General features: G+C 42.7%; 1 protein-coding gene across 2 annotated transcripts in view; it reads left to right on the plus strand.

The window, feature by feature from the left end:
• The first annotated feature begins 14,454 nt into the window (after positions 1 to 14,454).
• APLP2 (amyloid beta precursor like protein 2) overlaps positions 14,455 to 24,230 on the plus strand; it is a 47,649-nt gene continuing 37,873 nt past the window's right edge. For both annotated transcript variants that reach the window (XM_074927584.1, XM_074927585.1), the window contains exon 1: positions 14,455 to 14,591. In XM_074927584.1, coding sequence (XP_074783685.1) covers positions 14,511 to 14,591 — 81 coding nt within the window. In that variant the 5' untranslated portion in view covers positions 14,455 to 14,510. The remainder of the gene's footprint in view (positions 14,592 to 24,230) is intronic.

Below are 24,230 nucleotides of genomic sequence, written 5' to 3' on the forward strand. Positions count from 1 at the left end.
TTTATTGGCCACCCTTTTGCCTGATCTGTACCCACCCAAATGGCATTTATCCCCCAATATTCATGAGAAATGTAGGCAACAGGCACAGTAATAAGGGAGGAAACAACTCACACAGCCCCCCCTCCCCCAATATCTTTGCGGTGCATTTGGTAAGAGGTGCCTCAAGTCTTGGGGAAAAAGGAGCTTTTCAGTTCACTGTGAAAACCTACCTAGCAAAGCCATGCTGTGGTGTAGGGATGGGAAAAGCCAGTTCTTGCCGCAAAAACACCTGCAGGGAAAATACTTTGCCACTCACACACCAATATCTGCCCATTATACCCATATTTACTAAGGCTGTTGCTTCTGAGGGTGTCTTGAGATCTCTGGGTTTAGGGGAAGATAGAAATCAGCCAAGAGAGTTTAGTGTTTCAAAAGTTTTGATGTAAACTGCCTGTTTGCAAGCTTTTTACAGGGTGAGAAAAATACTTTTCATTCTTGTGCACAGCTGCTACCGTGGAGTCCTGGTCCTTAAGCAAGGCAGCGAGGTGGTTGTGGTACCAGTAAATGCCCCAGCTCACAGGCAACGGCGAGTACAGGAACCAACGCAGCAGAGTTGTTCTTTGCGTTGCGAGAATTCCTAATTACTGGAACATTTCCCAGAAATCTGCGCTGGACAGATGTAGTTCAACTTCAAATCCAGGTCATCTACTTCTTCATTTGGGATTACTGTTTATTTAGTACATGCATTTCTTCTCTGGGAAAGACCTTCAACCACAATTAGTGTTACAATCCTTAATTGAAAGTACCCAACTTCAGTAGCTGATTTTTAACTCAAGCTCAGGTGTCACCACTATCCAGTTCTGGTTATGTAGGAGCATTGTCATTAGTAGGAAATCATTTGTGCATCAACTGCAAAGTAAACACAGAGGCTGTTTGGGTTTCCTCTCCATTAAGCAAGCTGGAATGACTCAAAACTATTGACAATGCTTTTTGATATTTCCAAATTTGCTCAGAAGTTGAATAAAGGTTGAATATTCTCTATTAGTCCTGTATTTAGGCCTAAAAAAAAAATTCATAAATACTTAAAGGATTTTTAACTTTTCTAGAAGGTTGCCTCATCTCTCACACTGGAAAAGGACTTGTTAATACATGTCCCTTTGGTAGCTGTTTTCAAAAAAGTGATGATGAGATCATACAGTCAGTCTTCCCCAGCCTCTGCTGGGGAAGAAGAGATCTTCAGAGATATTCCTCCTGCTTCTGGATATGCTTAGTAGATAAAGAGAGGCAACACAGAAAAAAGTGCAGTGATAACTTATGGTAGATGTTTAGACAGCAGCTACTTTTTTTTAAAAAAAAAACCCACATTTTATTATATAATTTAATATATGTGCAAATCATACACTCTGTTTATCTGGGCTTTTTATATAATGGCAAAAAGTAAATCCCCTAGCTGGAAAGACTTGGTATTATTTTTCAATATGTATAAAGATAGAAGATATTTATCTGTCAGATGGTAAGTCTTCCTCCTTCCCCAGAATTTAGAAATTAAGAAATCTGACCTTCACATGGATGTAGGAGTTGGCAGGGGAGCTTCCACGCCACCCAGTCCCCTCCGTGATAACACTATATAGCCTGGGCAGGCTTCCTCTTAGAGAGAAACCGAGACTCTTGTTCTTGCAGCCTTGAACAAGAGACTAAAAACATCACTGAAGACAAGGCCCATTTTTACTTATTTGTTCTTCTGCCAACATTTTTATGCAGTTTAAATAGGGGACTTTTTTCTTTCCCCTGTGTTTACTCTCCTGATGTATTTATAGGCAGCAGTCATAGCCTCTCCTGAAGTTTATTTCGCTAGACTACACAGGCCACATTTCTTTCATCTTCTCCTGTATAACACATTCCTCATTCCCCCATCTGTCTTGCTAGCCCCTCTGCTATAGTGGGGCAACAGAGCTTTTAAAAAGAATTTTTCATCTCACATGATACATTTTCCAAAACAGTTTTAGAAACCCTTAATGATTTCTAAGAGTAAAAAAAACCCCCTCCCCTGGGAGGTTTTGAGCTATTATCCAAAAGTCTGGATCTCCAAGCTTGTAAAAGTACTCATCAGATACAGTCTCACCCTTCAGCACCTGAACAAGATGAGTAAGGCTTATCTGGAGATGGCAGTCAGGTCATTTAAGAATCCAGGTCATCAGGCAAGTCCAAGAGAATGAGGCAGGTCTGATGTCCAGACAGGAATTAAACCTATAGGTCATGATATAGGGTGGTGAGGATAATCAGGATTAGATACAATCCAGGAGGTACTTCCCAAATCCAGAGCAATAAGACAGATTCAAGATCAAACTAGAACTGAAGATTGGAGATCTGTATCTAGGCACAACTATCTTCAAGCTGAAGCCCAACACTTCTCTAGAATCATTCAGGGAAACAAAGAGGTCCCTGGGCTTGGCTTAAATAGAGCTCCTGGGCCTGTGGGTGGAGGCCCCAGGTGAAGCTGCTCAGGATCACTAAGATTTGTTAGTGGCCTCAGGCCCCTGGCAGGGTGCTACCTTGGTAGGGCTTTGTCACTGCAGCAGTCTTGATTTTTGTCAAAGTATTTGTGGTTTGGGCTTTTTTGTCTCTTAGGTTTGCTTTAGATTCTGTCTTAAATGTAATGTTTGTACTGTTACTCTATTTATTAAGAGCTTGTGGGTTTGGTGTAAAAAAGCAATTTTGGAGGTGGTTGTATGCTTCACTTTTTTTTTTCTCCCCTGAGGTTTTGAGTCTTTGCTTACTGCATTTTCAAGTTTTTCTTCAATTTTCTATCATAACAACTTGAGAGTTAGACCTCTGAGAAGAAAAACACTGTTGAAATTTTCCCACGGGGTTCTGGGATTTTATGGCTAAGTGGAAGAAAAACAACTTTTGCGATGTTGGTGGTGTTGCACTGCTATCAACACCTCTGGCACAGCGGACTGCGGTGTCCTGTTTGAGAACCTGACCCTGCAGCAGGAGCTGTACGAGCAAACACGGGCAGCAGCGTGGAGCTGTATTGATTTAGATGTCACTTTGGATTGCGTTCAAAATATTTTTGCAGAGGGATTCTTTGCAGTTGGATGTGTCCTTCAAGAGGGTAGTTGTCTCAGTGTATGAGAAATGTTTACTTTAGTGACTGATTAGTTTAAAGGAGGGGATGTTTTGAAACTAAACTGAGTTTGAAAGGTAAGTATATTCCACCCACGCTATAGCCAGAATACCTGAGCGCCTTTGAAAGCAAGTGTCTTAGGAGAGCAGTAGGTATCATAGAGCAAACGTATAGCAAACGCCGAGGTTTGTCAGTGAGTTCAATGCTGCCTTATCTTGAAAGCTGACAAAAAGAAAATGGTATCATCCGAGACAGCCATTAAGATTGAAGCCGCAGCCTCTGCCCTGGTGCAGATGGCTGCAAATGAAAAACTTCTGCTGCCAGCCAGACAGGAAAAACGTGAAAATTTGCTGCACAGAGGAAAAGCGCAGAGCTGCCGGGAGCAGGGAATTCTGGCAGATCCTCCTCTGTGTTTCAGACAAACGGTGCTGGAGGAGGGATGCAGATACTGTAGGCTATGAAGAAATAACGCATCAATCTGCTTCTCCAAAATCTTTCAGAGAACAGAACGTAGACCCATTATTTTGAGCCAGTCTCTTTTTTTTTTTTTTTTTTTTTTCAGGAAATCATTCTTGTCAAAGTTCATGTGATGTCATTCAGGTGCACCCAAATGTTATGTATTCCAGGTGTGCCCAGGCACCTGGCCAGCTCGACTCACAACAGAGGTGTTTTGTTTGGGGTTTTTTTCAAACCAGCAGATTTACACGGTAAGGTGAGAGCATTCTTTCAAACACAGTTATGACAGTACTTAATTTCTCTGTTATTACAGAATTGTTCAACTGTTGCTTTGAACTCTTGTAACCTCAGCCTGCATACAGTGGAAAAATTCAGGATTTGCTTGCCTGAGCATGAGGCTGCAGTTCACAATAAAATATTTGCTGCAGTTCCAGCTGAGAGTGCTTGCATGTCCTGTGTCATGTTAGGTTTGCTCTGCCTTAATTTTGCAGGGACGCTTCTGGATATTTGTTTCAAGAGTTCTGCTGCCAGAGTAGAATTGGTATTTCCCAGTGCTCTAAAATCCATTCGCTTGGGAAGACTGTCTTTAATACACTACAGTGGGAGCTCAGGTAGGATTTGGGCTGTAAGTTTTATCAAAGGATCCCAGAATTTGACCTCTGATTTTCAAAATCTACTGAAACTTGCTGCTTAATGAATTTGTCTGAATAATAGAGTACCACAGTAATAGCTTGGGTATTTCTTAAAGTAAATTTGGAATCACTTTAAGACTTACCAGCTGCAGGCCCATTCAATCAGTAGCCAATTTTTCCACTGAAATGTCTTTTTTGCCACTGGGGTAACGTTGTCTTGAAAGTTACGATTTTAGTTGCTGAGATGTTTCAGAAGGCAAAGGAGAAGAATACACCTAAGATGCCTGGGTCATTTTACACTTCATGGATCAGTCTGATAAGGCTGAATTCATCTCCCTAGTGAGTTCTGTTTCATCCAAGAATACCCTAATAACTTGAATGAGTCACTTTGCATCCTCACAGTCCTCGGCAAATGCAAGAGGTTGTAGTAAGACATCTCCTTCTATGTTGATCTTTGTAATGAATTACAGAGCCTGGCTCTCCTTCTCTGCACCCTCCTCACTAATTCCCTGCAGGACTTCTAGGAAACGTGCTGGTGATGCCTGTTTTCATTTTTTTCCTTCCCCCAGTTTGGCCCTTAACTAGTTTTGTTTTGACCCATTGACTTATAGAGATTGTAGAAACTGTAGAAAAAATATTTCACAAAATACTATTTCATTTAATTTAGAGCAGCTGCAGCACAGCAAAAACACCTTAAAGGTATAATTAAGACTAAAAGACAATTTGGTATTTCTGTAACACCTGCTGAGAGCTTATCTCCTTTTGTAGTCTTTCACCAGGTTTTCTTTAACAGCTGACATGTTGGTTGATAATATAAATACAAAATAAAAATGAATGAAAGAGCCCTCTACCGTACAGAATGCAGGCTTCTTTCACGATGAAATACTCAATAGTGAATCACGCAATTGTTGAAAAGCTATTGGCAAGCATTTGAGTCAAAGGCAGAAAAAAGACTTAATGTCTGTGGTATTTTTCCTTCCCTTACTTTAAAGAAACGTTTTCACAATGCAAGAACCTTTAGCGAAGAGAACAACGCCACATAGCCACAAACTCATTTGATTATTATTTTCCATTGCTGTACTTCTCAGATGCTTTTTGGTAGATTATTTCCTGCCCTGTGCCAGATGCTGTTTTCATTCACAATGAAGTAATAGTCCTTTGTGAGTGATATCACAGTATTATACCACGGCCCTTATTGTGACTTCTCAAATTTAACGTACTGAAATACATTCTTTGTTGGTTGTTTGGGGACTTTTAGATCTAGGGTTTGATTGAAGTCAGTCTGTAACAAAAAAGAAAGAACAGAGCTCAGAGAACTTGGACAGTCTGCAATTTGCAGAAAAACACGGAAACAAAAGAAGGGCAAAGAGGAAAAGTTTGAATATTTGATATAGGCTATCCCTTCTTGTGCAGACAGAGGAAAAGCTTGAAGTAAGACTTCACTTACTGTTTTTCAGGTTTTGAGATGGTGTACGTATTTAATTGCTGACCCTCCCAAGGGATCTACCCGTGTGCTGGGCTGCTGCAGCTGATGCTGGATCAGCAGGTAGCATTCGATGAGGCGGGGGGAACCTACTTTGGGGTCGGCTCCTCTTCCACACCTCTGCATGTGCTCCCTGGCCACAGCCCTGGCTCCGCACCCACGCGCTGAGGCAAATCCAAACAAATAATTTCTAGTTCTTCAACTAGCTCACAGGGTTAGGCCCTTCTAAACGTAGGCTAGAAACTCCACAGTTCCCTTTTAGGCATGTGATCTGTGGGTTTCATATCACGATGACACAATTCCATCCTTTGCAAGTACAAGGTTTATTAAAACTGGTGTATGTGTTTGTGCCAGTGTCCAGGTACATAGAATTGAATTCTTTTGAAGGATTATATAAAGGTATATTTTCCAGAAGATGGAACAAATACAAGGGATCCAGTTGAGTTACTTAAGGCCTGATCATGCATGCAGTGCAGTGCTCTGAATTTTAAATGCAGGTTGGAGCAGTTAGCATCCCCCAGGTCCATGTAAGCTTGCAGAGGTGTGTCTGTGTACACACATGTATATGGATGTATTTACGCATAAATTGAGCTCAAGACATAATTATGCATGCTTATTTTTTCCCTCTTAGAAGTAAACTGGTAATTATGAAAAAGCACGTAAGATGGAAGATATTCCTTTAAGTATTGATTTAACATCTTTGCTAAGTAGACACTTTTTTGGATAGCTTTTTACCCTTTCCAGTTAACAAAGGAGCTGGCAAACAGATCTGTCATCCAGCTATATTTTCAGGAAGTATGGAGAAGGTCTCATTAGAGTTTTCTGTTAAAAAAAAAAAAAAAAGAGGGAGATATTTATAATACCTGAGAGGATATTGATACATTTAACTGTGCTGATATATGAGATTTAAAAAAATAGAAAACGTGGTCAAATTTTGCCCTCGTTGTAGTCCGCTGAGACTGCACCAGGTAATATGTCGAGGAAAAATTTAGCCAAAAGCAGTTTTGAGGGAAACGATTAAAACGCAGATAAATGAAGATGTCTGGCTGACCAGAAGAATCTGTATTCAGATGGCGAGTCTTTCATTACTCATACTGCAATGCTTTCTGAAGTATATTTTCGTATCATCATTTCCCATTTTAAATTCAGCTCTTAAATCCCAAAAGGGAATTAACTACCATCCATTTGCATTTTAAAGGGAAAACTCAAACCTCAATAGAGTGCTCTACTTAAGACTCCTTTTATATAACTTAGCCAATGAGCTACATCTTGGTAGAGACCTTAGGGAGTCAACCAAACGACTGAGACAGGGCAGGAAAACCTAGACTTCGAAGAAGCCTTGTAATTTGCTTCATGAAATGCAGAACAGGCTGGTATCAGTGTGAAGCTCTCCTGCGAACTGGTGTTTTCATTACTGTGGGTCAAAATGGGTGTGAAAAAAGGACCTTCAACCTTGGGCAAACTGGGACAGCCAGAGCACAGGCCACTCTCTCTTCCTGTGAGTGAGGGGAGTTCATAGTGAAAGAAGTTGTAAACTAAAACCAGCAACTTTTAATTCAGCCCTTTGCAAGACGTGGGAAATGGTGATTGGAAAGTTACAGGAGAAGCAACATGATTTTTGTTAAAACAAAGATCTCGCTGGGGCTGACTCATCTTCTGAGAAAATGTGATTCAGGGGAGGAATCGAGGGGGTTGTTCTCCCCCTCGGGCCATGGGTTTAGGGGTGGAAGTTGTAGGCGGTCCACTCCTTCCCTTGGAGACATTGGGATTCATCTTCTACGCAGATGTCCCAGTTCCTTTCAGCCCTGTCTTGCTGTATGCCTTTATTCAACTGAAACAGACTTCAAATGCGTGTAGTTCTTTATTTCTTATTGCCAAGAGAACCTATATTCTAACTTCTTGCTGTCGTAGGAGCTTGAAAGTGCAAAAGTACTGATGCTTATTTTCTTGTGGCCCTCCAAAGAACTGTACTTTTCAAAGCTTATAAAAAACCCAGTGTAGAATATGAAGCCACTCTTAAATGAGTTTATAAATAAGTGGTACTAGAGAGCACGGCCTGTATCTGGGGCATTTAAAAAAAAAAAAAGTTACAGAGCAAGGTCTGCAAATATGAATTGCTGTGCCTGGGAATTCCGAAATCCCACTGTTTTTCCCCCTAACTCTTAGTTGAAGCCTAGGCTGCTAATCGGCACGAGACCTTCCAGCTCCTTCCTGAAGTGTGGTCCGGTCCAGTGACAGACACAGGAGGGCAAAGCTGCAGCTCCCTGCAGAACCTGGGGCACTACTCCCTTGTCTCCAGGGTGCACATTTCAAGAAACTAAAATAAATATTCCTGTGTTGACATAAGAAGAATGACCAGGTGGTTGGGAGCCGTGAAGCTTCTAATGCTGATTGTAACACGAAACGTATCGTAATGTTTGTTTAAATAGAATGATGCAAACTGCAGATGTCTACGCTGGTATCAAATTAAAGTGAGTAAGGAGGGAATTTTTGGTGGAGTTATTTTGCTTTTAAGTGCACCAGAAAAATAAGCACTTAAAAGTATCACATGACTGATGGAGAACAGCAGTTCCCAGTAAGAAAGTGTTGCGCTATCGGACATGACACATCTCCTGGACATTTTAAAATTCCTTATTGTCTGTTCCTGTGTCATAAGTTACTTCCTAACACACCCCGTTGCTTGCAAACTGAGTAACTGCACAAACAAGTGATGGAGGGGCAGGAATAAAAGGCAACTTCAGTGGAAGAGCTTGTTAACACAGGTTATTCCGTGGTGCCTGATGTAACAGGCACTGAATCAGACCTGATTGTGGAGGGAGGGGTAGACTTTTTTGTTGTTGAATTGCACTTATCTTCAAAGCTGCTGCAAATGATCCTACGTTTATTCAGCAGGACAAGTCCTGAGGTTTTTAGATTTGATGTTGTTCATTGCTGTGCCATTTGTTAAGATGATTTGGCTTTTAATCCGCCAATGAATACTGAATGAAGAATTCAGTCATGAATCCGATCTCTTCTCTTGCTTGCCAGTAACACAAGCCATTTTTATTTTAAATTTCAGGTTTCTTTTACAGTACAGGACAAAAATAAATTATGAGTGGAAAGAAGTTAAAATTGTTCCTCTAGAGCAACTCTCCTGCATCAAGGCTTAATCCTTCCATTATGTGTGATATCATTAATCATTCTACTGTAATATTTGACACACACGTTCGTGGGACAAATTCAGATCCAATATAAAAGCTGCAATAATACTGAGTTATGTGGAACTGCAGCTAATTATAACATATTTGAATTTTCATCTTTCCTGTAAGACCTCTACAAAATGAACAACCTTTCACAGCATTGCAGTGAGACTGACTGAGACCAGCAAGCAGAGAAGGGGAAAGAAACATTGTCCAAGGACAACAGGAGAAATCTCAGCATCATAATGAGCCGGTATCTGTGGAAAATATGATCGGTTGTTGGTGGATTCTTTTTAATTGTAGGGTGGTTTTTTGATCTTTAAGCTCTCAAATGGCTTCTCTGCCACAAACTGCACCACTCAGCTTATTTAAGTTGGAATGGTTTGGTTGCCTTGATATGTGAATGACTGATCCTGCCATCTTTGGAGACTAAACGACATTTCTGTCTTCCCAGGTGGACTAGAAGAGTCAAAGATGACAGGACACTTTCAGCCCACTGAAGGAAGATATTACAATGCAAGAGGGTGAGAGTTCACTCAATGTTTTCTGCAGTGCAGCCTCTCCTTCCTCTCTCCCCTCCAGTGTCTTGACTGTGCCTTCATTTATAGACCTCTAGACCCCGCTGCCTTTTGAGTTCCTTATCTCAGGTGTAAGCGTTTGCTACAGCTCTTTGAAGAAGCATCAGGCATTATTCTGCTTTGAGATCCTGCCAGTGCCCAAAGCCTCGGATCCATCTGGAGAGAGAAAATAAGCAGCATAAATACCCAGTCTGTATGTTCTGAAAGCTGATTGTTAGCTCAAAAGGTGGTTAGGCTCTCTTCTATTTTTGCATTTGGGATCCTAAATCTGAGTGCGGGCTCATTACTCTATTGAATTATGTATCAGAGGTAATTTCTTTTCCTGGATAGTGAATCCTACAGTTGTGCAAATCTATTCCAAAAAAGGATTGCTTGTGTGTTTGACACACTGCTTTCATCTTGGGTAATCTTCCTCTTCAGAAAAACAAATTGTCCATTGAAATTCACCGCAATCATTGGTTTTGCCCTCCATCTAGAAAATGAGAGGAGATCACAGACTTAGCACATTTTCCAGATGCTAAGATTCAAGAGTATTGAAGGAGCAGCGGCTTCCTTGAGCAGCCACACTCTTGTGTTAGCCTTAAGCACCCTCAGTTGATGTATTTTTCATTTTCCAATGCATTGCCACCTTTTCTGTGCTGATGTGCTTCACCAAAGCAGTAATATTTCTTAACCTAGAAGAAGCGCTTATTTTGAAGTTTGCAGTTATGGGAGAGTATTAATGTTATGATTGTTCCCTTAGCAGTCTGTTACATGCTGTAGGCCAGGATTGTGCTGGTTGAGATTAACATATCAGAAACTGCTGTTTAAATCTGCCCCGAGAAAAATCTCAGAATACCTGTGTGAAAGCCAGATTAATGGCACTGTGTCAGGCACAGAACAGAGCAGTAGAAAAATGGCCATCAGGAAATAAGGTTTCAATAAAGGGTAGACTTTTCCTACCTTTCCTGCCAAGTCCTTTTAAAAATGTCTTCAAGCAGAAACAGAAGGGCTTGTTGTCCAGCACTATCTACTGTGTCATCTCCTCTTCACAGCTTCCTGCGCTGGTTTCCCTCTTGCCTGCAATTTCCGTCTTTATCCCCGTTTTTAAGGTATGACTCCACTTCAGTGCATCTGTTCTTATTCTCCATCCTTTCGCTCTTCTAAACTTCATTGCATTTCCATAGAAATGAGCTTGCTTTTTTTTTTTTTTTTTTTTTTTTCCAACTCCTGTCTGCCTTGCATTATCTTTCAAGGCCTTAGAAGGTCTCTGCATCTTTTTTGTTACCCTCTTTCTATGGAACGTCTTCATCCTCTGTGTAGACCTTCTATCTTAAGCCCAGTTTCTTCAGCGGTTTCCTTCATCTCATTGCTGCTGGACTTTCTACACCTTGTCTGCAAATGTGTTGTCCTTTTGAGTTACAGGTGGAAGACTGAGTTGCAAATCTGCAGGAACCCTTGACTTCCACAGAGAAATTTTGTAGCCAAATATAGATGTCCAATTCCATAGCAGGTTGGCAGCTTTCTAATGTTATTTGTGGGGTTTGGAGAAGTATTATTTCCCAAAGGCACTTACGGTGTTCTCTTTACTCAAGCCCACCACATGCTGTAGTCACTTTCTAAATTCAGTTTGTATTCTAGCTCCTAAAACCAAGGATGACTCAGCTCTACCTCTGCAACCTCTAACGTGCACATATCTATTACGTAGAGCTAGTACGAATGATATGATCCACCATTTAAAGCTTCAATCAAGGTTTTTAATTGAAAAGCTGTATAACTTTACCATTCACAGGCTAGATCAATTTTTTGCTTTAATTTGTGGATTTTAAGAGAATGGTGAGAGAATATTCAAAGACTTTCTCACTTCTGTGAACTCATTCTCCAGGTACTGGCAGGATCTCAGCATAGCGGTTTGCTGAAGTTGCTGCTCCCAGTGATTTTAATGGTACCAGACACATTCCGTGCTTGACTTGTTTGCCCTTTTTATCAAGAGTTTAACATCGCCCTTTCAGGGCACTTCTTTGCATAAATATGTTCTTGTTTACATAGCTGTGGTCTTGCAAGTGATAATGGGCAGAGATGTTCACCTGAAACATGTTTTACAGAATAAACAGTAGCAGCCAAAGGTGTGAGGATGAGATTCTCAGCGCTTTGTTAGCACAGATGGGCTGGGAAAAGGGCACTAAAAGCCTTGGAAACAAGCATATAAAATGGGATTCTTGGAAGGAAATGTAAGATGCCACCTACCTAACAGGGTTAACAGGAAAGGTGTTCTAGGGAATGCCGCAGCCTTGCAGCCTTCATCGAAGTGGTACTGTTGTCACAGACAGCAGGTAAGTACCAGTTCTCATCTGGAATATATCTACACGGTAAATTAACCATGACCATTGCGAGTGTCAACATACCTGCAGTAGTTGACTAGGACTCATCTGAGAGCAGCCGTTTCCAAAGCCTTTCCCAGCTGAAAGCATTTAGTTTTTTTCAGCTGCTAGCATCACATTTATGTTTTGCTGGAGACTTTCTCAATCTCCCTTCCTCCCTGCCACCTAACAGTCATATGAATTAATTGCACATAAAGCTCTCGATGACCACCAAGGAAAGAACAAGATCTGGTGATTTAGAACTGTTCTGCCTGGGGAGGACTGATCTCTATATGAAGGGGAATCTGTTATCCTAGGACTTCTTGCTGCTTTTTTTTTAGGTGGTGCACCTGAGCACTGATTGCCTCGCTTTTGAAGCAGAATATACTGTGTTGCAGCCTCGCGGCAGGACTTCAGCTCTTACACGCTGGTGTGTCTGCGGTGTAGTACTAGGAGCAGGGCTACGCTACTGGAGGTGAGAATGCAGCTGAGGTCGTACCTCGTGCTTATCTGTGAGGTTTCCTCAAAAGTAACCAGATCGAAACAGCTTTTTGGAAAAATGAGGGTAAGACTGTTGTAATTGGAGCTGTCTCAGTAAAAATACTTCCAAAATGAATCAAGTCTCTGGTATGCCGTGCTTGCGTATGGGGATGGTGCTTTCTTTTGTGTTAACAGTGTCCTCCCATAACCTATTTTGTCTGCACAGGATGAGGCAGAGGGGTAGGTGTATTCTGGCTGTGCTGTTGCTCTGACCTCTGACAGAGGCACCACGTGGCAGTGGAAATTCAGACTCTCATGAGGCCTTCATGCTTTGCATGCCGCTGTACTTACACCATTTGTGACTGGATTGCAAGTGGTGCTCAGTAACCTGCAGCCGATTACTTCAGTTTCTGCTCTGCCCCAAAGATCAGGTCTTCACGTCCCCCAAACTAACAAGCCCTTCTTTTTTTGCAGCTGTTTCACCACCCTCAAAATGTGTTAGCTAAGAGGCCTTGCAACCATTAATTCTCACCAAGCACTATGTAAATATTAAGTAATAAAAGTATATTAATTTATATAGCACTTTAAATGCTATATAAATTCAACCTGAAATGAAAGCCCCTATCCAGAGATTTATAAAGAGCTTGTACATTTTGGCCTGGGAAGAAAGAAAAATGCCTCCTATTTTAAGAAAAGGGAAAAGCTTAACTCAGAATGTCCTGTTAATTACTCATGTATTCACATTGCACAATAAAATATTTACATAAAAATGTATCCGTTTTCAAAAAGAACTTGTTAACTCCATTTTCCAACTGAATTTGGCCAAGTTGAAAAGAAAATTATATATGCTAGAGGACTGCAGTAAAAGAGATTTAGGGATTTTCAAATACTGTAAAAAAGAGACTATAATAAGTGACTAGTGGACCAGTCAGCTGCTTTAATTAAAACTGGGCTGCTTATTGATCTATCGTACAGATTTACCCCCATCTGCAACATTTCAGCAATATTCCCTTCAACCACTTCAGAAAATAGTGCTTGTAAGAGACACTAAAGAATATGAAAGTTGGGAACGGAAATGTTTTATAACTATGCAACGTTTTGTACAAAGATGAATTTTTTTTTTCTTTCTTTTTATAAGTAACATGGTGAAATTAAAATAGCGTCAATGCAAATTTGGTGCAATTGATTTTAAAGCCAGAAATGTGTCTTTAAATAGTGGCACCAGCTGCGGCAGAACATCAGCACTGAAAGAAACTGGTGCCATGCTCCAGTTGTTCAAAGAAATCAGAGGCACGGCTGTTTCACACCGACCAGAGCACAAACTGGAGAAGGTGGTGGTGATGATGATGTGTGCTGGTTTTAATTAAAGTTCACGGAGAGCTTTGCTATGCTTGAAGAGGTTGGCAGCGTGTGTGATGTCTTCTCTCACAGGTGGTGCCCGGTGAGCACCTGCCCTCAGTGTTGGTGGCAGGATGAAGCAACCTATGATTATTATTCAATAGGTGTATTTTAAGGAAAAAAAAAAAAAAAAAGAGAAAAAGCAAAAGCACAACTGTGTTGTTTTTTATTGCAGAAGGACTTGGAGCTTGCTGGTAGCACCATCAGTTGTGGGTTTTAAGAGATTGGGGGTAGATGTAGAGATGGCTTTCTTTTCAGAGTGAGAAACCTCACTGTTTTCTTTTTAGATGAGAAAACCGTCTCATTCTCCTTTTATTACCCCAGGAAACCCCCCCTCAGCGCTGTGGCAGGGAGCAGCATGGCGCTCTGAAAGCTTTTAGTCCACAGACCCCCAGAAAGCCCACGGCCTTCTAGGCTCCTCGACGTAAGCAATTTCACGTGGGCGGGTAATTTCTCTGGCAGCCTAAAAATAAAAAGGGGGTGAAACCCCCCCGGGGTGTTTCCCCTCCAGGCCGCCCCGCGGGCTCAGCCCTCAGCGTTAGCCGCCATTTTTCGGCGGGGCGGGAGCTCCCCGGGGGCGGGCCAGCCTGCCCCCGCGCCTCCTCCTATTGGCTGGGAGCGGGGAAGGGGGCGTGGCCCCCCAGACGTCCTCTCCTCACCCGCGGGAGGGGGCGGTCTTCCCGGGCGGCGCGGTGATTGGTCGCCAGGCTGGAGCCGCGTGACGTCCCTCCCCCGCGTCTCCGCCATTGGGCCGGGCGGCGGGGGGGGCGGGGCCTGGCGAGGCGGTTCCCGCCGCGCCGCCGCGGGGGGCGCTGAGGCCGCAGTAGCGCTTGGGCGGCGGCGGCGGACGACGGCGGCGATGGGCTCCGCGCTGCGCTTCCCCCTCCTGCTCCTCCTGGGGCTCGCCGGCCCCGCGGCCACGCTCGCCGGCTACATCGAGGTGCGGCGGGGCCGGGAGCAGGGGAGGGGGTGGCGGCCGGGTTTAGGTCACTGGCGGCTCCGCGCCGCTGCCCTTCCCCTGAGGCGGCGGGGGCAGCGGGTGCGGCGCCGCTGCGAGCGGGCTCCCCCCGGGGGGTACCCGGTGGCGGGGCCGGGCATTTTCTGGCGGCGGCTGAAGGTGGAGGAGAGGCCGTGGGGAGAGCGGGGGCGCGGCCGTGGGGGGAACTTTCTCGCCATCTTATCGGGGTGTTTCCCCCCGCTCCGGGCGGCGAGTTCGCGCTGGGGGGGGTGGGGGCTGCGTTATCGCCTGGGCTCAGCCCGCGGCTGGGCTGCGGTTGTGAAGGCGGAAGAGAAGCGGCGTGTTCAAGGTGTCCCTGCTGGCGTGGAAGGACCTGGAGGTTGACCAGCTCCTGCCAGACCTTCTAGGGGCAGGCGGTGGTGGGTTCCTGATTTCCCCTTGTCTCGAGGCCAGCGCTCCCGCCAGGTACCGCAGGCCTCTTCTCTGGCCAGGGATCGCATGGTTTAACAGCTTCGTGTCACTGGGATGCTTGGGGGGGTTTGGAGGGTTTTTTTTCGAGAAGTGACCTCTGCATTCTTGGCACGGTAGCAAGAGCTGTGAGCTTCAGATTGGTCTAGAAGCTTAGAAGAGTATTAGAGGGCAATTTCGTTGAGAAAAGCCTCGGTTAAACGAATCCATTTGGTCGCTATCTGCTTGATAGACCTTGAGTAAATCTTTGAGCTGTTACCTGATCTTTTGGAGGGGCTGCTTCAGCCAAGTGTAAAGGGTGTTCGTTTAATAAAGAAACGGCTTAAGTGCCACTATTCGTTTCAATATACACACACATACATCTATATGATGTATATACATATGAATATATATTGCATTTGTATATATATGAAAGTCGAACTTTATCCCTAAAACCAAAAACTTTGTGCAATTTAGCTATCTGAATAGCAAGATAGATAGGAAAAAAATCTTGTCAGTCTAAAAACTTCACACTGTAACCTATTAGAGTGAAACAGCAAAACAAGGAGCAAAGTACGTGCTGAGCTTCAAGCATGGCACATAAATAGAGTTTAATAATCTATGCCTGGAAATGCGAAACAGCTACATCTGTCTTGTATAGATTTTGGGTTATTTAAGGATGGATAAAGAAAGGGCTTGTGGCTACTTGTGAATAGCTTGATTTGACAGTTTACAGTAAGATTTAACAAGCTTGGTTAAGCAGAACATCTACCTTGGTGCGATGCAAAAATCTGAAGTCCTAAGCTGGCAGTAATTACTAACTGGCAATAAGCACGGTTCTGCAATATTTTTAATGTGCGTTGTGCGAAATTAGTCTAGTCAATGACTTTTGCTTATTCAGCTGCTATTGAGGAATAGTTTTCCTCCTACTTGGTACCAATCTCCTGCTGTAAAATTTCTGTAAATCCATGGAACGTGTCGATAATTGTCTTTGGAAAAACTTGGGGGGGGGTATATTGGAGGAAGGATGACTTAAGGCCGAGTAGGGCTGCTCTGAGGGAGTCTGGCTCATGCCAAGATCAGGTTACTTGGCCTTGCCTTGGTGGTGGGGGCCTGTCCTGGCTGCTCCGCGGTGGCCGGGTTAAATCTGATCTCTTGCACCTGTTTGGAAACTCCTCCAGCTGTAGGTCACTTCCTCTGTCATATCCGAGACAAATTCAGCTGCTATGCACATCCCTTCTGGAAGCTGCTGCTTCTTATGGACATGGGTTACAAAATGCCAAGCTGGAAAATAAATCTAGCTGTCGTTTTATTCTGAAACCTCGTGTCCATCTGAAGACGCGGATCCCGGGCTTTGCTGGTCACCGGGACGACAGGGATTGGCACAGCAGGGAGAGCAGCAGCAGCACACCTCAGCCCCCCCGAGGAGCTGGCAGCCCCACAGGCTGGGGGTGTTAACCTCTTTGGAAAGGATTAAAATGAAACCGAGCCCGCCTCATTCATTTTCTGAGGGCTGCGGTGCCTGTAACAGGCTTGGTTCACGGGCTGTGGGGTCACTCGCAACCTGCAGCAGCCCCGTCTCCGCCGACACGCGTGGGTACGAGCGTGGGGTTATGTTCGCGCCCCGGCCCGTCCTCGGTGCCTCCTCAATCTCTTCAGCCATTCCTGCAGCAGAATTCGCGTCCGCTGAAGGCACGACAGCCGCCTTAATCTGCTGACACAAGATGTCAACTGTGACATTTTAATTCATATTTTTGCTGCATCCTCTCCCATTGTCTTGTCTGGGGGGGATTGCGGCTCTCGAGTCCTCGTTGCTGCCAGATTTTCTCAGGAATGGGAATCTCGGTGCAGAGTTTAGGGAGCGAAATGGTTACTGTTCTTGGTTTTTATACTGCGATCCTTACTGGTTGCTGTCAGGTAACGTGATGAAAAATATGCGAGAGATTGATTTCTATTTTTTTTTTAATAATAAAGGTGACGTTTGGACGTGTGCTGGAGTTCAGGGAAATGCATAGAAATGTCTTGCAGTTATTAGTTCAGTTGGGTTGGCATGGTCCCATTAGGTGGATTTTCTTTCCCTTGATTATCTTAGCTACCAGTCCCTGTCCTTAGAACACCCAGTAATCTTCTTATCGACTACAAATTGTTTTTCTTTATTCCTGCACAGAGGAAGGGGAGTGGCAGTTTTTGTTGGGTTTTGGTTTTTGTATTTTTTTTAAATTATCGGTATGTGAACCTTTGAATAGGGCGTTCCCAAGGGTTTGCCTTTAGTGACAGTCAGTCTCCCTTTCAGATCATCCTCTGTTCAGGGCAGATAACCTGTGACAATCTCTCTTCCAAATGAATTTGAATAGAAGAGCTTAGAGAAATCATTGATACCCAGCAATTAATGTTTTTCTTTCCATAGTAGTAGTGTCCTAGGGTTGTGTCTGAATTCAGTGACTGCTGTATTTGCTTGTGAAGTCCCTGAGAACTTCAGCTAGGACGCTGATGCCAACTGGAAAAATAAAATAAATCTATTCTAATTTGATCTGTATTCCAATGATAAATTACTTCTGCTGTGCCCTCAAGGCCTTTAAAGATGCAAAGTTTCTTTTTTATCACTTGACCTTTTCATATAATTAAATCTGAAGTGATGCAGACCTGATAATGCTTTTTTTAGTCGCGTTTGGCTTTTTTTTTTCCAAAGCTATATTGAATGCTTACGTCTGTTACCTGCCTGTTTCAAATTACCAGGATTTGGGGTGAGAAAAAAAATCAAGGGTTTTACAGCAGCATTGTGCCTTTCACGTCATTATTTTTGTCTTGAGTGCTTAAATTCTCACTGACAAAAATACCAGTCTTGTGCCATTTCTGCAGACCTTGGGGACTTCTAATTGCCTGCTGCATTGAACAAAGAACTCCACCTAGGGGAAATTTCCACTTCTATGTTGTAGTGCTGAGTAGAAACAGCTCAGTAAAATTCCAGTCTTGAGCGTGTGGCCTTCAGTTTGCTTTCAGTTCCGAAAACTTCGCTTCTCAGTAAGTGTTAGGAAATACACTTTCATATGAAAAGGATTATACGTGATGCCTCCTCTAAGCCTCAATAAAAGCTTCTCTGAAGCACAGATACGTGTAAGGAAATAAAGTAAATCAGGTGGACATCTGATGTTGCAGAGAGGCTCTGGAATTTCTGCGGCGTTTTAGGATGCCACATGAAGGTAAGCTCTGCTCTTTGGAGAAGGCCTTCAGCTCTCCTTGTTTCACACGTGAAATATTTATGATCTCTCTTAAATGTTACTTAGGCGTTAATATCTCTACTAGGGATTAAATGATTTTTTTTCTTACTACGTTTGTTGCATCGCCAGAGAGTTACTCAAAACCTATTCTGCAGGTGGCTTTAGGTGGATGTGAGCTTTATTATAATTACATACTGCTACTCCTTCAGCACCTTATAGTGTGAGAAAGGATTCATGCAGCGTCTGTGTTCCATATACCAGTTAGTTTTCTTCCTGGATGTTGCTTGTAAAAATTCTGCTTTTGCTTTTTTCCTGTGTATGTGCCTTTTGGAGGCATATGGGCTCAATCTTGTAAACATAAGTTATTTTGACTGTAGCATCTGCTTCTACAAACATACTTAAACCATAACCTTGTTCTTCAGTTGAAAATAGAAGAAAAACACTATCCCCAACTATCTTGTTAGAACAACAAAACCTATACCTCCTTTTCTGCAGCTTGACATTTCAGACTCTTCTTCTTAACTACTTAAGTTTTCTAAATTGATGTAATCCTTCAGGTGCTTGCTCTCATGCTACTTATGTGTAGTAAAACTTCGTGTCATTGATTTTTTTAGTTCATGCGGTCAGCACCTCTGAATCATGTTCTTAATTTTAAGATGATGCTTGCTTTTAATTGGAGTGATTCCAATACTTGCAATGGCCCAGAAACCATTCTGGTGAGGCTTCTAACTTGGAACTCTACTTGAACTTGCAGGATTGCCCTTTTTTTTTTTTTTTTTTTTTCTCCAGAAGTGTTGTCTACACCCATAATGGGCATGCTCTGCTTTCTGTACTAGCAGCGAGTTTGTCATGGGCAAATGGCATCTCCTATCACAGGTTTTACCTTTACTGTTTACCTTAAACAGTAGGAGTCCTTAGGGCACTTTGACTATATTACTTTTATACTTTCCATTCGGATATTTTCATTTTCAGCTTTTTGCTGTAGGTGCCAATAAGTCTTGGGTTTGTGGGGACGTGGAGAAATAATGGGTTGACAATGTTGTGCAAAGTTTCAAGGTAACTCTTCCATATATATATATATACACACTTATTCTGTACTTACTAGTGTGAATTGTAAAGCGGTAAGAAGGAAGATGTGAGCGGAGTAAATTGTCAGGTTTCTCTTTATCGTGGTTTGACCAAAACAACATATTTCTTTCTTTCCTCTGGCTCGGGAGGGCTGATGGCTCCTCCTTGCATACAGTAGGCTAAAAGGTAACTTCAGCATGTTACTACTGTTACGAAAGTAGGGCAGGTTGTACTTCAGGTTGGGTGCCATAGGGGAAGGAAACATACAGAAATGTGCATTTGGTTGGGTTGGTTTTAGTTCGTTTTCTTTTTTTGAGAGTAATTTCTTAATGTTAGATCTGCACTACTTTTAATTTATGAATCCCTGCAACTGTAAGCAGGGATATACTCCGCATGTAGATCTTGCACATGGATAACGCTTTTTTTTAACTTGTTCAGTACTAGATTTACTACCTTCACCCCCATCTGCCTCCTCAGTTGGAATTAAATATATATTTCTGACTGTACTACCTCACATGAAAACATGGAAAATCCACATACAAAAAAAAAGATGCAAGTCAAATTTGCCTTCTAACGTGGCTTTTAAATGGTTGTTAAGTTCTAATGCTTGCTCCACAGCCTGATTGGGTTGGTGTTTGAAATGCAAAATTTTGTCTTTATGTGCATATATAAAAGTTTAAGTTGTGGCTTGAGGTGAATGATCAAAATACTGATGTTCTGAAAGTGGTGCTAAACTAATCTTTCTAGCAGCAAAAAATAGCCTGCTTGGCTTTATGTAATCAGGTGTCCACCTGATCAGAAATGCATGCGGCTAAGCTGCTTACCAGCACTTCATTTTAAAGTATTACAGTGGACTCTTTGTATATAGCCAGTGGGGAAAAGAACGCATTCGTTATTTTTGAGAGATTGACCCATATATGCATTAAATTTAGTTATAACGTTTTGTTGTCATATTTCGTGCTGTCAGCCATGATGACGTTACTGTACAGATTTATATGTCGCAGACCTTAGTTTTGATTTCTGTCTTTAGCGGTGTGCTAGCCACTCTTAACTAGTGTGCAGAGACAACTGTTGTTGCTCTCTGGTGGCATTTGATGTTTTATTTCACTTTCCATTTTCATCGGTGACAGTGGAAAGTCGGGTCACGTGTCGCTTCTCTGTGTTTCGTAAGGGAGAGAACTGATGGATGAGGCATGGTCCAGAAAGTCTTTTGTTTTCTGCTGCAGGCAGACCTGGTTCCTGACCGTGTACATACGTATTTCTTCATCTCTTTTAGAGATCAAGACTTGATCTCTCCTGGCCAACCTGGCTCAGCAGTCTGTGAGGGCTGTTGCTGCTCTTTTTGGGCTGCCACGATGTTGATGTGCGGACTGCAATGAGATTTTTTTTTTTTTCCTTGCAGATTTTTTCTCAAGATGACTATGTTAGGCCTTGCAGCAATAGTTTGGGGGAAGTCCTAGCTCTCGAGTCTGCTGAATGGTGTGTGGCTACAGAGTTTAATCTTTGTGGGTGCCTGTCTGGGGGATTCCTCATGTGAACCTTTGAAAGTTTCACTGTTTATTTCAACTAGTGGGATTTCCTGCCCAGGTGAGCAGTAGGGCAGGTTGCTGTGGCTAAACAAGCCCTTCGGTTGATGAAGCGGGCTCTGAAGTTGTTATTCCATGTAGTGTGTGAGCTGCAGAGAAGTTTACAGAGGAGACAAAATCGATAATTGTTTGGCTCTGATGGCTTTTCTGTGTTTTGAGACTAACTGCAAATCATTATGAAATGATGACTTTGAGTTCCAGATATGAAGGGCTTGGAAATTACCAGCATAATTTAGATGCAACCTGAAAAAAACAAAACAAAACCACAGAAAGTGGGAGCTGACTCTTCTTTCCAGGTTGTCTCGATAAAGTGTGTCTTAGCTCCGGGGCAAGGCACTGAGTCATCGGTAGTGATACGGTTCACCTCGACTCTTGTCAGTGTGACTAATAGGTGGTATCATGCAGAGGTGTGGCGTGGATGATAACTATGCTTCAGCACTAGGATTCCAGGCTTTGGCTCAGTGACAGGGATGCATTTAAGTAATTCCATACAATAAGCTTCTCTAACAAAATTACAACAGTCAAAAGTGTATTTTGATTCAGGTCAAGGGCAGAGACAGGCACACACAGAGATGTCTGGGCCGTGGTTCTTCCTTACTGTAACAGTAGGTGGATACTTAGGGAAGTTTCCATTTAAGAATAGCTAATTACCATCTCCTTACTGATGACTTCATGTTTAAATAGAAGTAGTGTCTAACCTTGAAAATTCCCTTAATAACTTAGCTCTTTTTTCCTCCAACAAGCATTTTCTGCATGGGTTATATTTCCAAATGTCTGATATGTTCTGCTGTGTTGGTCAGTGTTTTGGTTTTTTTGGATTCCTGCATTAGAGTTTGATTATTCTGTTAACTCTCCACTATAACAGGAGCTTGCATTTTCTCACAGGGCTGCTGTGCTTGGGTTCTTTAATCTGCCACCTCAAAGCACTAAAATAGTCAGTGAGGAGGCCTCAAAAATCATCTTCTGATGATGTTGTTGCAAAGATGAAACAGAAGCTTGGTAATCTACTTGGTATTTTCCAGGAGTTGCCCTATGCTAACTTCAGTACTGAGATGCTTAATTCAAAAGCCAAACATTTGCATTTTTAATCTTTGGGCTTTTCTTTAAAGGCTCTTATAGTATTTTTAGCTCCAGGTCCTTGCCAAAAGCTTTGTCCCTTTCCCTTTGGATTTTGGGTTGATGAATCCCACTAGCTGTGATGTCATTGCGTGGCGTGAAGTGACAGCAACAAAAAGAAAAATCTTGCCGATACCATCTGTTACAAGAAACATTATGTGCTCATGTTAGATTTCAAGTGGATCTAGATTACATATTTACAACAGAAGCTGGTCTGCTCAGACGTATGGTAACCTCCAGCGTAAAGCTTTTAATCACCAAATTCTCTGTATGGTTTTGGACTTGGCCTGCCGCAGTGCCAGGCCCAAGTTAAGTAGTGGGGGTTTTTATCGATGTTTAATCTTTTCTCATTCATATTGGGACTAGCAGCTTGCCAAAAACAGTCCTAGAGGAATCTGTGTGAATTAGTGTAATTCGCTAATACCAAGCGCCGGTTGACTTTGTACGCTGGTAGTCTTACAATAATGGTGGCCTGAAATAGAGAGGGGCAGATCTGCTTTAATCTGCTGTGTGTTCCTCTCAAAAGATTAAATGCAAAATGTTGATTCAAACCTGTGGTTTGCGTTCCCAGCGAGTATATCGGCACTTGAACGTGAGTCTGTCTCTGCATAATTTATCAAAGCTCTTGCTAAAGAAATGGAATTTGATGTCTGTTTCATTTTACACAGCAAGATCACATACGCATTTAGAAACCCTAAAGAATGAAGCAGTGTCAGGATCCAAGCTAAGCACGTTATCCTATGGAACAGTCTCGGTCAAAAATTAATTCTCAAGTGTAGGGTATGGCAGTGCTCATGCACGTACGTAAATGCTGCTGCCTGTCAGGAAAAAGGGAAACTGAGAAATTGTTGAGGGTACACGTCATCTTGGAAACCAGCTATTACTCTGGAATAGAGCAGGATGCTCACAGCTCCCATTTGGACTGTTGGAATGAGATTAAGTGCCTCCAAGTAGTTTGAGTTGCAGGGTTTCGAGTTAACTGCTTCATTTCCACAGTCTTTAAGTAGAGCCTCGAAGCCTCAGCGCTGCAATCGTCAAGCAGTGGAGGAGGTTATTGTTTTGTTGTTTGGTTGTTGTTTTTTTTTCTTGGTAGCCAGCCAAGAAAGTTGGGATTTTGTGTTTGCTACATGTTGGTGTGTTAGAGCTCAGCCTTCGGACACAAATGTACATGGTGTTGTGGAATTACCTGGGCAAGAGCCAGAGCACAGAAGAGGCCAAGTGACTTCTCAGCGGGGTCACAGGATGAAGTTAGGGTGCTCCTGTGGGCGTGTGAAGCTTAGGCCTGGGACAGAGCATCATGTCACAGCAGAAGAGACTCGCTGGAGGTTTTGAAAACAGGAGGAAAAAAATTAAGTGTTCTTGCCCCTGTCACTCCTGATAAATGCTCTCTTGTTCAAATTGCATCAATACTTGCTCTGCAACAAAGCTAGTCAGTATGTGGATATTCTGTTTAGGGCAACAGCCGCTTTCTCGGAAGCAATTTACCAATAACAAAGGCAGGAGATGAATGGCCTGCCAGAGCCCAGGCTTGATGCAATGTAATATTTTGCACTGCCTCTATCCCTGCGTTGTTTGCAGCTGGCTTTATGGTCTGAATCGCAGCTTGTCATTTGCTTAGGTCCCTCACCTTCTGGCTATGTGTTTGTGCTTTTGTTTTTATCGGTGCTTTTCCTTGTATGCATGTACAAGATACATTGGTGTTTGTGAACAACAACTTGTGCTAATCACAAGACCTGAGGTCTCTTGCCTCTGTTTGAATCTGTAATACTGTGTCTTATGCACAGTGTTCTATATAAATTAATACTTCATTTTAAAGGTTTGCATCTTGCTTCAGAATGCTTTTGTTTCTCAGATTAAGTGACAAAGAAATAAACATCAACCAGCTGATGGCCTTGAAGTCCTTTTGCCTTCTCTCCCTGTTCACCAGGTCCTTCTCTCAGCAGTGGGGCTCCACGGAAGACTAACAAGAAGAGCTGGATTCCTAATGTAGCAGGGCTGTTAAGATGGCAAGAAATCTTTTAAATTTGCTTGAATGTAAAATCTGCAATACGGACAAAAGGCGTTTTGAGGTTGAGGCTGAAAATTCCTAGGTTTGGATGGATTTGTTGCACTCAATTATATTGAGCAAGCTTTTGCAACTTGCTTCACATGGGAATTAGCGTGATGAGAAGAATACTTTTCTAAGT

This window comes from Athene noctua, chromosome 26, assembly GCF_965140245.1.
Source record: "Athene noctua chromosome 26, bAthNoc1.hap1.1, whole genome shotgun sequence".
Classification (NCBI taxonomy): Eukaryota; Metazoa; Chordata; class Aves; order Strigiformes; family Strigidae; genus Athene; species Athene noctua.